The sequence below is a fragment of the Danio rerio genome, chromosome 6, assembly GCF_049306965.1.
Source record: "Danio rerio strain Tuebingen ecotype United States chromosome 6, GRCz12tu, whole genome shotgun sequence".
NCBI classification, from domain to species: Eukaryota; Metazoa; Chordata; class Actinopteri; order Cypriniformes; family Danionidae; genus Danio; species Danio rerio.
Window position 1 is genome coordinate 37,786,211 of NC_133181.1, and position 17,491 is coordinate 37,803,701.

General features: G+C 35.3%; 1 protein-coding gene and 1 long non-coding RNA gene across 3 annotated transcripts in view; one reads left to right on the forward strand and one right to left on the reverse strand.

Moving 5' to 3' along the window:
• nos1apa (nitric oxide synthase 1 (neuronal) adaptor protein a) overlaps positions 1–17,491 on the reverse strand; it is a 174,623-nt gene that overhangs the window by 101,720 nt on the left and 55,412 nt on the right. Inside the window, exon 4 of the mRNA XM_021477186.3 lies at positions 14,907–14,965. Within this exon, the coding sequence (XP_021332861.1) occupies positions 14,907–14,965 (59 nt within the window). The remainder of the gene's footprint in view (positions 1–14,906; positions 14,966–17,491) is intronic.
• LOC141386316 (uncharacterized) lies at positions 1,809–15,794 on the forward strand. Of its 2 annotated transcripts, XR_012408059.1 has the most exons (5): positions 1,809–2,173; positions 10,940–11,387; positions 12,285–12,379; positions 13,770–13,955; positions 14,204–15,794. It is a non-coding gene; the product is annotated as an uncharacterized lncRNA (long non-coding RNA). The 2 variants fall into 2 exon arrangements; XR_012408058.1 differs by lacking the exon at positions 12,285–12,379 and having other exon boundaries at positions 1,824–2,173.

A 17,491-nucleotide genomic window follows, 5' to 3' on the forward strand; every position in this document is an offset into this window, starting at 1 on the left:
AATGCACTGTGAGTTAACTAACTAACAATGATCAACTGTATTTTCATTAACTGACATGAATAAACACTGTAATACATGTGTTGTTCATTGTTTGTTTGTGTTAGTAAATGCATTAACTAATACAATCTTATGGTAAAGTGCTCCAAGAATTGTGTCTGGATTGTGTGTAACTGTTTAAACATCACTTTGGAGAAAAATTAATTTCTGTCCTTAACTTTATATAGTCTCTCTCTAAATTAATATTATAAATGTTTATATTGTCTTGAACATCAACTGAATACATTTTAGTTCTTAAAAGGAAATAAAACTTGCATTGACCTTAAACTTTTGAACGGTAAATAGTAAAGTAGAAAACACAAGAAATTAATTTAAAAAACTGGAAAAAAACTATTTCAGTAATGTAGAAAAAAGCAAATAGCAGAAAACGTTGTCTCTCTTTGAACTGAAGTTCTACATTTGCATTGACTTAAACTTCAGTGTCAGTGATCAAAGCTTTTAAAGGCTGTACAGTGCAGGAAACAATTTGGATAATTCAACTTATCAGGGTGTGCTTAAAGCAACATTTCACAGTAATGCCATGTGCTCTGAATGGCAAATAACATAAAATGCACTAGTACACACAAAAGAGTGACACTAACTATTGCTTAATTACTGCACTTATGCTAAAATCCACCACCCATAACTTGGTCTTCACACCCTTCCCCTGGAGATTCACACTTTACAAGAGCCCTTTAACAAATGTCCTTCATTGCATAATTGTTGCATATTATTTTTGTAAAGTTACTACTGCATATATCAAAACTTAATTTTTTCATAAGTAAAATGCAGCTTTAAATACTTCATTTGAACAAATTTCAAATCTTCTCAAGTTTAGATTTTTTATTTAAATTTTTTTTAGGGCTGCATGATATTGAAAACAATTGCGATATTTTGATTTTCTGCGATATCCTGGCCAACTTCTCGTAAACGAAAATTTCTAATTTCTAACGTGTGAAAGTTCCTGGATGTGTTGTGGATATCGAAGGAGCAGGAATGCAGACTTAAGCACCAAACTCGCTGTATACAGTGAGTCCCAGAAGTCATTGCGACTGGAGGTGGGAAGCGCAGCATTTTATACAGGTTTATTATTAAAGTTCAGAAATATAACTTATTTACCTTAGGAGATTCCCAAAATAAAACAGTGAATATAAACACTACCAAGAAAATTTTAATAAAGGAATAAACATTAAGGGAGATTATTTGCTGAAATTCATATCAAAATCTGTTTGTTTGTTTTTTTTTATATAGTGCAAAGTGTATTTGTAAGGTTTTTATGCATTGTATATATTTTATATTTTAAAAAAGCACGAAGGTCAAGTGACCTTCAGGAAGATTGCAGCATCTCATTTCTTACAGGATGCGTTCTGTTCTCGCATCTACTGAGCAGGACCAGTCTTCACAAGAATGCGGAATCTTGGAATTGAGAAACAGCGATGGTCAAGAAGATCTGCTGCAGTACAAACAGAGCATCAGAATGGGGAAAGGTGATTTAAGTGACTTTGAAAATGACATGGTTGTTGGTGCCAAAAGGGCTGGTCTGAGCATTTCAGAAACTGCTGATCTACTGTGATTTTCCTGCACAACCATCTCTAGGCTTTACAGGGAATGGTCTGAAAAAAGAAAATATCCAATGAGCGGCAGTTCTATGTCTTGTTGATGCCAGAGGTCAGAGGAGAATAGCCGGACTGGTTCCAGCTGATAGAAAGGAAACAGTAAGTCACATGTCGAATCTTGAGGCGGAGGGGCTGCAGCAGCACAAGACCACAACCGGTGCCACTCCTTTCAGCTAAGAACAGGAAACTGAGGCTACAATTCGCACATACTCTACAGGCATTATCACAAAACGTGTATCATCCCAGACTGGTTTCTTGGACATGACAACGGCCTCCATAGTCACAAAACCTTAACACAATATAGCACATTTGGAATGAGGTGTAATGGGAGATTTGCATCATAGATGTGCAGCTGACAAGTCTGCAGCAACTGCGTGATGCTATCATGTCAATATGGACCAAAATCTCTGAGGAATATTTGCAGTACCTTCTTGAATCTATGCCATGAAGGATTAAGGCAGTTCTGAAGGCGAAAGTGGGTCAAACCCAGTAACAGTAAGGTGTACCTAATAAAGTGGCTGGTGAGTGTATATTGTTATATGAATACAATTTCAACAGATTATTTATTTAGATTGACTGGGCTGATTTTGTAAGGGTGTGACTCATGTATAAAAAAATATTAAACAAACTGCTAGCAAAAATAAGTTAAATAAACCGTGCTTTATGCTTTTCCGTAGTCAAAACAGTTTTCAGGTGCAGAAATGTAAAATGTAAAATAACACTTTATTGTCTTCATTATATTAATTCAGCAAAATATTCTTCATAAAAGTTACAAATGATTTTTTTTTGTGCTTGAATGCTTTAAACTCTCTTGAAATGCCTTTAAAACACTTGCCAGTGATAAAGTTTTACTCTGTTATGGTTAAACTTTGCAAAAACTCATCAAAAATCTTATGTTTTCTCAACTGTTGTGCTGATCAACTATAATCTCTATCAAATATAAGCCATAAACTCAACAATTCATATCCTGTGATGTGACTATTGCGGATACACATATTGTCACATCAAAACAGAAATGATACATTCTGCAGTCTTATTTCAAACCCTCAGATTCCAGAATTTCTATTAGTTGCATCTCAGCCAATTTTTTTATCCTGTCCTACATCACACACCAATAGAAAGCTTATTTATTAAGCTTTTAGATGTTGTATAAATCTCAATTTATTTCTGTTTTTTTTTTTTTTGGTCCAAGGTCACATATACACATACGAAATGTACTGTATCAGAAAAACACTAAAAATGCTGGGTTCCACACAATTACATGTTGTCCCAACACAAATTAATTAAATTAACCTAATCGTTTTTAAAAATTTAAGTGGATTGAACATAAAAATTTAAGTTGTCCCCCCCCAAAAAAAAGAATCGTGTTGTTTCAATTCATTTAAAATAAGTAGCTTGAACAAGCAGCAAAAGTCATTTTTGAGTGCATCACTTTAACTTTAATGCATTAATTCAAAACCACTCTGAATTTCAGACATAATCACTAGCTCAGCAGCCAATTACTCCTCAAAAAAATGATCACAAGCAAATGCATTTGGGATCCATATCAAAATCAAGTGTAAACGACCTTCTGTATCTGACCTCCAATCAGGTTAATGCGTGGGTGGCATTAAATTAAGCAAACAATAAAGTGAAACAGCACCACTATAGTAAGACTCATTAAATTAAGAAAAAGAAACAATCTCTCCTTTATAAGAGTAAAACATTCAGGCAGTAGAAATATGGCCTACATGATAAGATTTTCTCCAACACTCACCCAATTATAGTCCACGGCTTCAGCATGAGAATGAGAAGCTAATAAAGCAGGTATTATGAAGGCATGAGATGGCATTTAGACCGAGCTCTTTTGAATTTTCATGCTTCATTTTAGCCAACGCTACAGTGAGTGAATCTGAGGAATAAGCTACTTTGGTGGTCTGCATACTGAAACGGCTCTTTTAAAGAATCAGCCCGATGCAGGCCTCAGTGAGCTGTGAAAGCAGACGCAGGATTTGTGGCCGAGTGTGTGTGCTCGGGAGTCGGGACTGTGCGGGATGTTCCTCAGCTGTTTGTCAAAGTGAGCGCTAGAAATATTGGATTATTCCACAGGTGTAGAAACACCTACAAGACTTCAAAGAAAAAAGTATCTTATGTGAATTTGAGACAAAAGGAAATAAACAATGGGAGAACTATAATTTGTATATTGTCATGATGATGGTTATTTTATGTATTTGCATTAAACAGGCCTTTAAAAAAACACTGTTCTAAAATTGGTCTTTGGAATAAATACTTAGTTGGTATTGTCTCCGTGTTTACATTTTTTTTTACAGTTATTGCAGTTTCAAGGTTTATGCGACTATTTTCCTTTAACTTGTTCAATCAACTTTTGATATTTAAGTTTACTGGCAATTGTTTGAAATTGGCACAAATAAAAAAAATGTTACAGAAAAAAATCTTAACAGTCATAGTGGACTCAACTAAACATTTACTGTATAACTAACAACTTCTTTCAAGTCAACAGAACTGCTTCACAGAAGTTGAGTAAACAAAAAAATGAAATTGATATTAAGATATGCATTGTTGTGCTGGATTTATCCAATGAGGCTTTTTTTTTTAAGCATAGGCTGAAGAATGCACTTCGAATGAGCCTGTGCTTAAAAAAAAAACACATCTAACCCATTTTATCCTATAAATCTACAATTCTGCAAGGTATAATACATAGCAAAACACTGCACTGATTTTATTAACATCGGCAAACACACTGTGAACTAACATCAATAAGCAATGAATATAATAACATCAACAAAGTTTATATAAGAGCGGATGTAAAATATGTTAGGATGACATTTTTCACATTTATTAAATTACAACCAAATATAACACGCATTTCAAACAGACGAGCAGTAAGCAAACAATGGTTTATGCTTGTTGTGATTTGAGACCTAAATTATACTGAGGGCTGGCTAAATTATACACAAAGCAATATATGAAATTCTCGTCTCACAACAAACACTCCCAAGGAATACATACAACAAATAAAGTTCTGTTTGCTGCAAGAGATAAACTGAAAGATGCATATTAATCCAACTCTCCAATACACCAGGAATTATAAACCTGCCATTCCACAGTCCGTGCAGGCTTGCAGTGTTTGTTATTCAAACAGCGAATGTAGTTCAGATGAGCCAGATTCAAAGGCTTATTTACAATTAAGATGTGTGGCCTGATTCAAATGCTTGTCTCCTCTTCAGAGAGCGATCAGCCGCACACACTATATGTATATGGATTAAGTGAACGTTTCAAGGCAGGAGACTTATAAACACATTGATCACAGCCTGTAGACACAAAACCCAGCCCTTATTATTTATTATCTTGAGATTGCGAGCTTTTCGCTTAGTATATACTGTTATGTATTCCTCCTCTTGCAATGACAGAAGTATTTCATTAGCTATGCTATCACGGTAAACTGTATTATCACACCTAAGCTGCAAAAAATTGTGCTTTTACAGGTATAATAACAAAAAATACTAAGTGTTTTGCTTTTATTCTGTATACATGTTCAGAGTAAATAAATGTTTCAACCAAATTAAATTGCAAAATGATTATAAAGTACAATAGTTTTACATTAAAGACCCATTAATTAATATAGTTATTGGATTAAACACAATAGTGAAAAAAAATTAAATGATTAGTTACCATGTTAACATTAGTTTAAAAAAAAATACAACTGAATTTTATTATTAAATATATTTAGTAATTAACTCCATTAAAAAGGACAGTGATTTGTAATCAGATTCAGGCTACAGTTTTAATGCTTTATTAGTAGTTAATTACAGTGTAAAAAATAAATCCGCAAAATTTACGGTAAAAAAACAGCAGCTGTGGTTGCCAGTACTTTACCGTTAAAAGCACAAATACTTGTACTGTGTACAAATACTACAAATACTACCGTATTTTATTAATTTATAGTGGTAAAATGTCTGTATTTTGAATGACCAACATCTACACATCTTTTGTTACACATTTAGACACGTTAGCACACCCACATGCAGGTGGTGATGAGGAAATTACATAATGAGCCAATGCTCATCACAATCAACTTTTCCCACAAGCAGAAAAGAGTATCAGCATATAGAAGGTGCTCAGTGTCATTCACACAGCTACTAAACACCAGTATGGTAACACACATAAAATTAAAGTCATGAAATAAACATTGTTTATCAACATTAGATGTATCATAAATCTATAATGTACATAACTGATGGGGAAACAACTAAAAAGATCCATATTAATGTCAACAAAATGCAAAAAAGTTATGTGCCATGCAGGGAATTCTGGGAAAGTCAATTTACGGTTATTCGCCGTATATATTAAGGAAACATACCGTTAACCAGGTTACGGATCGTTGAAATCACGGCCATTTTTTACAGTGTAAGTTATTAGAGATAAATGTTTTTTTGTAGTTTTCATTGTGAATTTAGCTGAATTAATTAATGTTAAATATGTTGGAGTGTTATTGTACAGTGTTAATCCACAATAACCCCACACTGTAAAACCCAAAACCACAAAACATTTGAGGAAACCGATTGCAACAAATTATTTTAGTTCAAAAATTAATCCAAATAAGTACCAGGAACCTAATCCATTTGAGTAAATGAGACAATTTGAGCACAGTAAAACCCAATAAATAAAGAGAACTCAAACCAACTGAGTACTGTAAAACTCAATAAGGTAAGGCAACTCAAACAGTTTAAGGAAACCGACTGCAAGAAACCTTTTGAGTTAAAAACTCATCTCTCTAAATATTGTGAAATTGCTTCATTTGAACATGTGAACTTGCAACTCTTTTCAAATGAGTAGAATTAACTTTCAGTACATTTTGAGTTAACTACACTCATTTCATTTGATAAAGTTGACTGTTGGGTTTTATAGTGTACACAAAGTCAAAGAATATTTAATCAACATTTTCAAGTAGCAGCTCAAGTTAACTTTGAAAATGTTCCACTACAAACTACAAAACTAACCAATAAAGTCTTCAATCATTAGGCATGGTTACGAACATGTAATTGGTTATTGTAGATTTTACTGAAGGAAATGTGAACCAACAGACTATAGGCTCTATTTTAATGATCTATGTGCAAAGTCTAAAGCAGATGGTGCAAAAGCACTAAAGGCATGTCTGAATTCACCTTTGCTACTTTAAGTGTCTGTGGTACACACATTCACCACACGCATACACCCTGTGCAGCGAAGGGGCGAGGCCAGATGTGCTGTCATGTTAAATCAGAGAAATCTGAAATGCCGTCCAAACGCTATTTCCACAGAGCTTATTCTGTTTCTGTATTTTGGCTTTCAAAGGACATGACACAAAGAGAGAAGCGCTTACAAATTAATTTTAAAAGAAACTAGGAAATATGACAGTAGTTCTCATGTTAGCTGAGTAACTGTATATAATCAAAGTAAGATATATGAACAAACAACGTGATTTTCTACAAGTGAAGCATGAGCACACATTGCTTTGCATCTTATAAACACAACCAAGCCTTAAAAATACATTCTGCACCACCCCTTTTTAAATCAGTTGTATCACACCATGCAACATTCGCTATTTACATGTCATAACACTGACATGCTCTTTAAATAACAAATAAAAACCATTGCGCCATTGACTATAGAAAAGCTTTTAGTTGGTTAATGGCGCGGTCTACTTCAAATAGCTCAAAATAGCCTTAAATGCGCCTTAATTCAATTACTTCTCAGAACAGCACACACATGGATACAGAAATACTTGCAAATGCATTTTCTATTTAAACAAAATGGTGCAAAACGTTAAAATGATACCTGCGCCGGGCTAAAACTAGCCATAAAACACTTGTGTCGTGCCTGGCACCACACTGCGCCGGCTGTATAATAAGGCCCAAAGTTTTACACTGTATGACTGCAATCTGCAGTATGAGATCACATGCCTGCCAATTGTGAAAAAGTTGCATAAACATGAAGACACCAGTACATATCTGAGGTATCCATCATGTTGGGGTTAATTTAATCATGGAGTCATGTATTCTCAGGATTCTCCTGGACTAATGGGAGTGTATTCATAAAACACCACTAATGGCTAGAGTCTCCTCAACGCACAAACAAACACGAACAAGCGCACACGTGCTTACATGTATACCCTTGAGCAAGGATGATGGAGAAAGCTTTTGATATTGTAAAGCAATCAGGGGAACTGTGCTGATTTAGATGTTGGCTACTGCTTTGGAGCAATCCCAGCACTGTGGTCCAGGAAAGATGAAGTGTTGATGAACAGAATTATTGCATGGCTTAATATTCAAGGCTGAATTGTAATATTCATTCAGTACAACAACGTTCAGTGATTACAAACAGATGTACTTGTGGTTGGATTTGAGCATCAAAATAAATGACTGCAAAAAAAAAGTAACATTTTGAAACTGAGATTGTAAGTGCGGGACCAAAATTCCAATGTAATAAATCGCATATAAATAATAATAATAATAGCCGGTGACGCAGTGGCGCAGGTAGTGCTGTCGCCTCACAGCAAGAAGGTTGGCGTTTCTGTGTGGAGTTTGCATGTTCTCCCTGCATTCACGTGGGTTTCCTTCAGGTGCTCCAGTTTACCCCACAGTCCAAAGATATGCGGTACAGGTGAATTGGGTATGCCAAATTGTCAAAGTGTGAATGAGTGTGTGTGAATGTTTCCCAGAAATGGGTTGCAGCTGGAAGGGCATCCGCTGTGCAAAAATGTGCTGGATAAGTTGACGGTTCATTCCGCTGTGGTGACCCCGGATTAATAAAGGGGCTAAGCCGAAAAGAAGATGAATGATAATAATAATAATAATAATAATAATAATAATGAGAATAATAAAATCAGAATAAGGAAATGCACTTATAAGACAATTACATATGAAAATACATGTATAAAAAATCACAATTTTAAAGGTGACAGTAGGTTTGTGGTTTAGCCGAGTTAAAACAAATCTTCTGAAATGATTTTACATGCTCATTTATTTCCAATAAAATATGCCTAGATTCAGAAATTCCATATTGACCATATTTGGAAGGGTCGTGAATATAAATGAGTTACTGTATGATCAAAAAACACCCATTACTCATTAAGGGAATAAGCACAGCCCTGTTACACCATGTGCCGTGTCACAGATCTAATTTTTCTGTCCTTTAAATAGCAAAAGTGGATTCGGACACGCACTTAATGCTTTTCTGCAATGCGCTTCAGACTTTAAAAATAGAGCCCATAAAGTCAAAGAAAACACAGCCAATAATTAACATCAACCTCTGCATAAACAGATGACAATTAATAAATATCTTAGCTTAGTAATTGACATGATTCCTAAATGTGCATTGTATACTATGTAAACACTTAGGCTATGTTCACACTGCGAGGCTTAGTGCTCAGATAAATGTTTTTATTTTTGCATAGCTGTTCACATTGATGTCATTAATAGGGTCAATATTAGATTTGCAGTCTGATCACTGCAGATCATGGTCCTTTATTGACCCGTATGCACAAAAGTACAGTTATGGAACGCACAAAATGTCTAATTATGCACACAATGTACATACTGTATAAAGTAAGCACATTGTCAGATTATGAATAACGATTATTGGCCTTTTCAGAGACAACTGTGGTGTATTTCATGAATTTCATAAACAACAGTGTGCGTCTTTCTGTCCACCGGTGTAGTAAACTCATCAAGGGTTAATGAGCAACTGCAGACTGAACTGTGAAGGCGGAGTTGGTTTATCTCTGCTTGCAAAGTTATTTAATTTTACGTTGTTATAAACAACAGGCGTGTGCGGGGGGGTTTGAGTGCTTGAGCACCTGCCCATTTTTTTCTCTGAAAGAAAGTTCATCTTTAAAATGACAGACTGCCTCCTTTGCGAACGCATCCGCATGGATCACCTCCTGAAACTCTTCAGCTTAGCGATCAACTTGTGCCACAATCGTTAAACAGTTTGGTTAACAAGCACCAGATTTGCCTTCAAATATTTTTCAAAATGAACAATCAACTTTCAGTGGTAAAGTAATTGCCCTCTGTGCTATTCTACTATGCTGTTAAGGAGTAGATGATGTTTGCAGCACAGTTCACGAGTTCACACTCACAGATATTTGACTTGGGAAGACACCCTAACTGTTATTCCCCCTTATCAGGACAGAGAGAGATAGGGTCTGAGTGCAGTATCTACTCCAGCTTCAGAACGCTCCCCCCTCAGATTTAAATAGTTATCAGGTTTAATAGTGTGGACTTGGTGTGCTGGAGGGATGCTGAAGTCAAGAGAAAACAGAGGTATGACGTGTTGGACTATTTATAGGGGTTTGGTCTTAAGCTGATGGGATAAACAAATGATTGTCTGGGATGAATTAGCCTCATCAAAGACTGATTGTGCTCCTCCACCCGAAATTCATTCATAAAACATCACAATGATGTGTGCATTTTTTTTTCACAAAACATTTGCCTGCAGTGTGAACTTAGCCTTTTACTCAGCAATCTACATGTGTTTGTTAAAACATAAAATGCCAATTTCATAATAAACACACTAAATATAAATAATTTTGTGTCCACAAGTGTTTAAATGCTTTAGTATTTAGCAGTAAAGCATTTTCTGTTTAAACATAAAAACCTTAAACTGCAAAAAATGTAATAAAATGCAAAAAAGTTATATAGTCATATAGTGTTATATTAATACAGTGCTCAGCATAATTAAGTACACCCCAAAACATCCTAAAAAAGAATAGTTTTATACATTTCTTAGTGAATAAAGGCAATGTATTTTAGTGCAATTAAAACATAACAGATTTACTATTTAGTCACCAAACATATTTAGAAATGAAAAGATAATACAATTAAAATCAGGCAAAAAATTGCAAAACAATGCATTTAAAATTTACAACTAAATTTAAAATAAAAATTCTAACCTAAAAAATGTTAAACTAACTTCTCTCTATTTTTTCTCTTTATTAGAATTTTTATTTAATATTTTTCTATTACATAAATTTTGGTGTACTAGTTTTCAGACCGTTATCAGAAGTTAAAGTATTTTGCTAAATAAGCTCCAGATTTGGCTTCAGCACTGACTAATCGAGTGTATATGCACAAATATAATATTGTATGGCTTCCTATTAAAAATATGAATTTAAAAGATAGATTTTTGAGGGGTGTACTTATATATGCTGAGCACTGTAGCTTTGATCATTAACAAGCAGCTATAAAGGAAAACAAAACATTATTTCGCCAACTGCTCTCACAACTCTGTATGTGCTTTTTTTCCAGACACACAAACTGACCGTGGTTCACTGAATGCCCTTGAGCCTCAGAGATCAACTGAATCCGAGATAAAATACCAGTATTCCAGGTGGCTGTGGGATTGTGGACACAAGCAAACACTGCATCGCAGCCATCAGGTCATGGCCATGAAGCCATTTAGAGCTTTATAACATGGTGCCTGTCATCCTTTTTACTTTAAGTCTCAAAAGACAGTCCTGCGTTTTCCATTGCTAGTAGTTTTAGTGACAATGCAGTTGTTCCCTGCCAGCTCTGGATCACCCTGATGCTTAGTACCAGCCATAAGTGCAAGAGAAGATTAATACTGATGACATAGTGCGCTAGTACTCTCATTTTTCATTAAGTCTGTCAGCGAGTGGTAAATTGGGTCCTGCATCCTCCTTAGAAAAGCTTAGAGAGGAACACAGTCGGCGGCTGTGTTTCAAACGACTGGGAGGTAAGAATGACCTTGTCTACAGTCTCAGCTGTATGACAGTCACCACAAGGGTTCAGACCACTGCCTTTATTTTTCGGTTAATCCTGAGATTTGAACTCTAACCACAACATCTCATTATCCAGGGTTTGACAGACACAGTAGACAAACACACAGAACACTAAAAAAAATCACTTCTATTCTCCTTGAAATGCTTCAGAATATATTATTATCAAGCTGCATTTAATATGCTGCAATTCAAAGAGTAGATTGTGCAATGTACATTGATTTCTCAATCGAAAAAAAAAAGAAACACTGGATGCCCTAATCTGCATAATCAAAAGACTAGTCTCAGTGTTAATTGAGCCTCCCACTGTCTAATTACTTAAATGAAATGGAGTGCAATTAAATCTCTCTCTCGTTTATTCAATTGTTCTGTTTAGTGACTGGAGGGTTTGCTCGATTTTATGAAGCAGAATTACATAACTCATGTCGATCTAACCATGCACGTCTTTGACTTTTTTAGCTTGATCTGAAGTGTAGCACAATGTATAAGCATGTGTGGCAGCTTTCACGGGTGGTAGTTACAAGAACTCAGTCTTAAGAACTTACTGTCACTCCCTTTTCTCAATTTCCTAACTGCATTCATACAGTCAACAATGAACTCTGAAGAGTCACAAGTTGACCAATAAATCTAATCAAGCACTGCCTTCAACAAACTCAAAAAAGTTTTGAATGGCACAACAAACGGAGGAGTGATTTACCTAATGATAATCTGTAGTGCTGCATATTATTGAGGCTAAGAAAAGAACTTGCTTTTATTTCACTGCATTTATGTAAACAATGAACACTCTTGTATTTCACTAAAGACATTTTCATTAACAAATCATTAACTTTATTTATGACTGTTTTACATTCAAGTGGCATTTGGCAGCGTTGGCAGCGTGTGGCTGTTTGAAAACCTCAGAATCGGTGAAAGAGATACTTGCAATGCTTTTCGAAAATTTCAGAAAGCGGTGAGCAGAAACATTTCTTGTTTTGCAACGCATCAATTTATTGTCCCAGCCACAACTTCCTTGTGTCAAAGCTAATAACCCTATTGAGTAGAAGCTTTATTCAATTCAGTACAGCTTCTTTTTGGGTGCCTTTTGGGTACTTGAAAATTTGTTTTCAGTACCACCATGGGTGAAGTTCTAAACAAGCTATACCATTGTCAAAACTTTCTATACATACGCTACTAATTATTGATTGTTCAGGGAGAATCGTCACTACCAGCATCACGGTCACACACGACTAAACATTTTTATACCACCACAAGAAAAAGACATGTAAAATGGCAGCATCTTAGTCAGTAGAATAGCGGTACTAAACTGCAGTGGAAATACAAAACAAGAAGAACAAATCAAATCTGAGGTAATCAGATCTATGCCAAAATGTTCTGTGCGGTGAAAAAAATGTTAAAATTCTTAGCTGTTCCTGTAGTGTGAACAAGTCAAAAAGCAGCAAAGTTATGCCAATAGTACTAAGTAAAAAACTGCAAACCTGTGGCAGGTCTCATGTCAAGTGGAGAAATAATAGAGATAACAAGATGCAATTTGACTGGGGTTTCTGCAATCCAGCTGGATTTCAGTGGAGAGTTAGATACTGAAAAGAAAACTCAAATCTGTCTACATTAACACAGCAGGGAAATAGGTTTTCTGTTTTACCTGTAGTGTTAAAACAATTATATTTACACAGATGTTAGTCAAGAAAGAGAATGGCAAAAAGAGTTGTTAACTCAAGCAGCTTGATGGGATATTTTCTTCATTCTGTCTAGATTCAAGACAGTAAACTCTGTCAGGCTATGACATTAAAGAAAATACTGTTGTAAATGGTCATAGAATAGGCAAGGATGCATGGTTCAAGTTAGCACTGCTTAAGTCACATTGCACATTTCTAACTTATTATCATTAAAGGGGACATATTTTGCCCCTTTTGATGTAAAATAAGTCTATAATGTCCTTACGCCCTATTCACACGGGGCGTCAGCGTCAACGCTTCCCATTCACTTTGAATGGGTGACGTCAGGCGTTGCCGAACTGCATTGTGGATCCGTCGGCGCCGCTTCAGAAGCGTTCCTCGCTGCAGAAGTTGGGACCAGCTCAACTTTTCAAGCGCCGACGGAAGCGTCAGCCAATCAGATCGCTGTATGCAAATACACCAGCTCAGACAGTGGCCTATTGCTGACTGAATTTCATTGGCTGACGCTTCTATGACGATCGTTTCAGCTCCAACTTCAGACACGCCCTCTGTCAAGCGTTGACGCTGAAGCCCCGTGTGAATAGGGCGTTAGAGCATGTATGTGAAGTTTCAGCTCAAAATACCCAGCAAATAATGTTTTAACTCTTTGAAATTGACCCCTTTTAGGCTTGGATCGTAATTGTGGCTTTTTGGTGACTGTAGCTTTAAATTCAAATAAGATAGTGCTCCCAACACTCTTTTCAAAAGAGGAAGCTTCAAATGTCTATGTGTCAGCATATGGGAAGATTCAAAAACAAGCATCCAATGCTATTGAGGGAGACATCGGCTGTTGGCTGAGACTGAATAAAGGAGGTGGGAAGTGCAGCATTTTATATAGATTTATTATTAAAGTTCAGATATATAACTTATTTATCTCAGGAGTTTGCCTAAATGAGACTGTAAAAGTTAACCTTTGATGAAATTCATATTAAAATCTGTTTTATTTGTATTATGCAACATATTTTTAAGGTCTTTATGCATAGTATATATTGTGAAATGGGGAAAACGATAAATTGTTGTATGAATGTTGTAATGTTTCAATAATTTTCCATTAAAAACAGGTGAATTTCATGACACCATAAGGAAGGACCAGGGAAGAACGCAACATCGAATATTGAAACTCAGAGGACGCGTTCTATGTTCTTGCGGTCTCCCCAGTTTGTTCTTCCAAGGTAACTTGGAAACTAGGTTTCCACAACAATGCAATGAGTCCATTTAATTCTTTGCCTACTTGGAATTGAGAAACAGCCATTGTCACCAATGGGTGGGACTTTCCCACTGTAAAGTATTTTAACAGATAATTTTATAAGGTGTGATTATATCAAAAAAATTTAATACATTTTTAGAAATAGAAGCTGGTCATATTCGCAGATTGTTTCCACAAAAGTGTGTTTAAACCTTTTATAAATGTGATATAGCATAATAGGTCTCTTTCAAAGCTAAAAGAGAATTGCTTCAGTTTACCATTCATTCAGACATACTGTAACTTGAGTATACAAGACGACTTAAGAGTCACAACAGCCAATAAAAGGACAGTCAATCTTCATTTTTCACTGACTGATCGTCCAAACGCAGCTATCATAATTGTGAAGATGATATATTCAGGTACACAGTTTAGGGGCAAACAAGCCAATTGTTTTACTCTCCTTGTCCACCAAACATATCCCATCCAGCACTGACACACAGCATTACTCATTCACTCTCAAAAAACACAGCCATAACTCTTTCACTTAAAATAAAGAGATATTACATGAAGCTCTTCACCTGTATATTGGGTCTTGCATCACCATCATCTTGCTTTCATCCCAGGTCCATTCTTTTTTCTGCAGGAAATGAAAGTGATCATTTCAGTTCACGACAAGCCAGGCTTTAATATATGATAATATATCCCAGGCAGAAGCGCGCTCTATCAATTTTCTCATTTAAGTTCCAGCTCCAAATTAAACCAAGAGATAAAGCACCTGTGTAAATCAATAATTTAAGTTTAAATGAACATCACAGGGTAACTTAAGATGCAGAAATTGCAGTGACTGACTGTACCCATTAACTTTGAGGCAAGCATCTTGCTAAAGGACAAAAGCATCCTGGAAAACAGTGTAAGGAAAGGTGTCTTGCCAAAGGGTGAACATGGATTTATTCTCAATTGAACTCAAAAACACCATGTTAAAACCCCATGTTACCCACAGACTTTAAGCTTAATGCTGGCTACCATCACCCCCAACAAAATAATAACCTGCAGCTATTGTTACTAAAAATGAGGCAGAATTGATGCTGTTCACCCATAGCAACCTGACACCGATTCAAGTTTCCTCTAGGGATGTTACAAAATATATTCATACTGGAAATAAACACTTACAGTGATTCAATTTACAGCTCGACAATTTATAGCAGAGAATATTCATTCATTAAAGCCAATTAAAGATCGTTAAAAACTCACTGATGCCTAAAATAAGAAAATGTTGAGTTCATGCTGCATTTCATGAGGCTTTGTGTATTTAAAATTATATAATAGTACATAAAAGTAACATAATAATTATTATTTTTAAGCATTCCACGCACGCACGCACGCACTCACACTCACACACACACAGACACAATTTATGGGTCTACATTCCAAATAGTTTGTGTTGCTGATCCAGGTAATTTTTACTTAAAAAAAAAAAAAAAATACAGTAATTATTAAAAAATAACACATAAAATTAATTAATGAAAAAATATTTGAAAGTTAGTATAGAAAAATAAATGTGTAAGTAAGGAAGGTTGTGTAACTCTCATCGCTAAATCGCAAAAAAACTAGTTTTTCGTCATTTAGCGAGTTATATAACCTTTCTATGGCTTAATCTCTACCATGAATCTGTTTTAGATCTTGTCTTATAAATAAAGAAGCTTTATTTTTATGAATTGTGTCATTATCTTTGTATCAGATTGCACACCTATAGTAGGTTACCTAATATGGTAAATATGTGTGTGGTGTAATGGATCACAAATCTCACAGTTCAGATCACACTACAGTTAAGTCACAGATCTGAACATTTTTCAAATCAGAAAAAAAGGGGGGAGACAAATATCATTTGCTTTCCATATATAAAATATATTACTGCAAAAACCATACAACAATGTTTTAACAAACATAACTTAGAAAATATAATTTTAATAAAAACAAAAATCAAGAAAGAACCAGCTGAAAAAAGGAAAATACTGTTTTAGTATTTGCTATTGTTTCTGATAATGCTAAATATAGAAATCTAACATCTTGTACAACATATCATATTTATTTTCAAATATGATTCAACATATCATTTCAAATGATTCAACAATTGACTAATAAACCTCATGTTTCTATATAGGTATATCATTTTTGAAAACGTATTCAGTGAAATAATTTTGATGTCTTTTGTCGCCACCCATTGGTTACACAATATAATAGCTACAACATTCACCATCGTCAAGTTCTATTAAAGGTGATTTAAATCTTATCATGAGCATCTGTGTTTTTATCTAAACAAAAAAAAAAAAAAAACTGTTATCTTAGTACTTCTGTGTTATTTAATTGTTTGTGACTAACTGAAAAAGTATAAAAAAACTTTATCTCTCCATTAAACGCGATTCGAAGGATTAATATCATACAAATTACAATTATTTACCATTTATTTTGTGCGGGTTTAAATTGAGTTGTTATTCGTTGTTGTGAACAGCATCTTCTATTAACAAACCTCAATTAGTACAAAATGCAGCAGCCAGAGTTCTGACCAGGTCTAGAAAATATGATCATATCACCCCTATTTTATCCTCCTTACACCGGCTGCCTGTTAAGTTTCGTATTGAATTTAAAATATTACTTCTCACCTATAAAGCTCTAAATAATCTAGCTCCTGTTTATCTAACCAACCTTCTGTCTTGCTACAATCCAACTCGCTCTTTAAGATCTCAAAACTCTGGTAGTACCTAGAATAGCAAAATCAAGTAAAGGAGGTCGAGCCTTCTCTTTCATGGCTCCTACACTCTGGAATAGCCTTCCTGATAACGTCCGAGGCTCAGACACACTCTCCCAGTTCAAAACTAGATTAAAGACCTATCTGTTTAGTAAAGCATACACTCAATGCATCACCTAGTGGGTTCCACACAGGCTTCTGCATCTTGCTTATATACACTATGAACAGCAGCTACGCTAATTATTCTCTTTATTCTCTATTTTCACCTGGGGATACTAATCTCGAGGTCCTCAGATTATGCAGTCACTGATTGGATCCAAGACCAGCGACGAGATGATCCCAAGGTTTCCATATCCGGGACCAGGCCATATCCTGAGCTGCTGCTGCGCTGATGGTCGTGGGGAGTGGAGAACATGA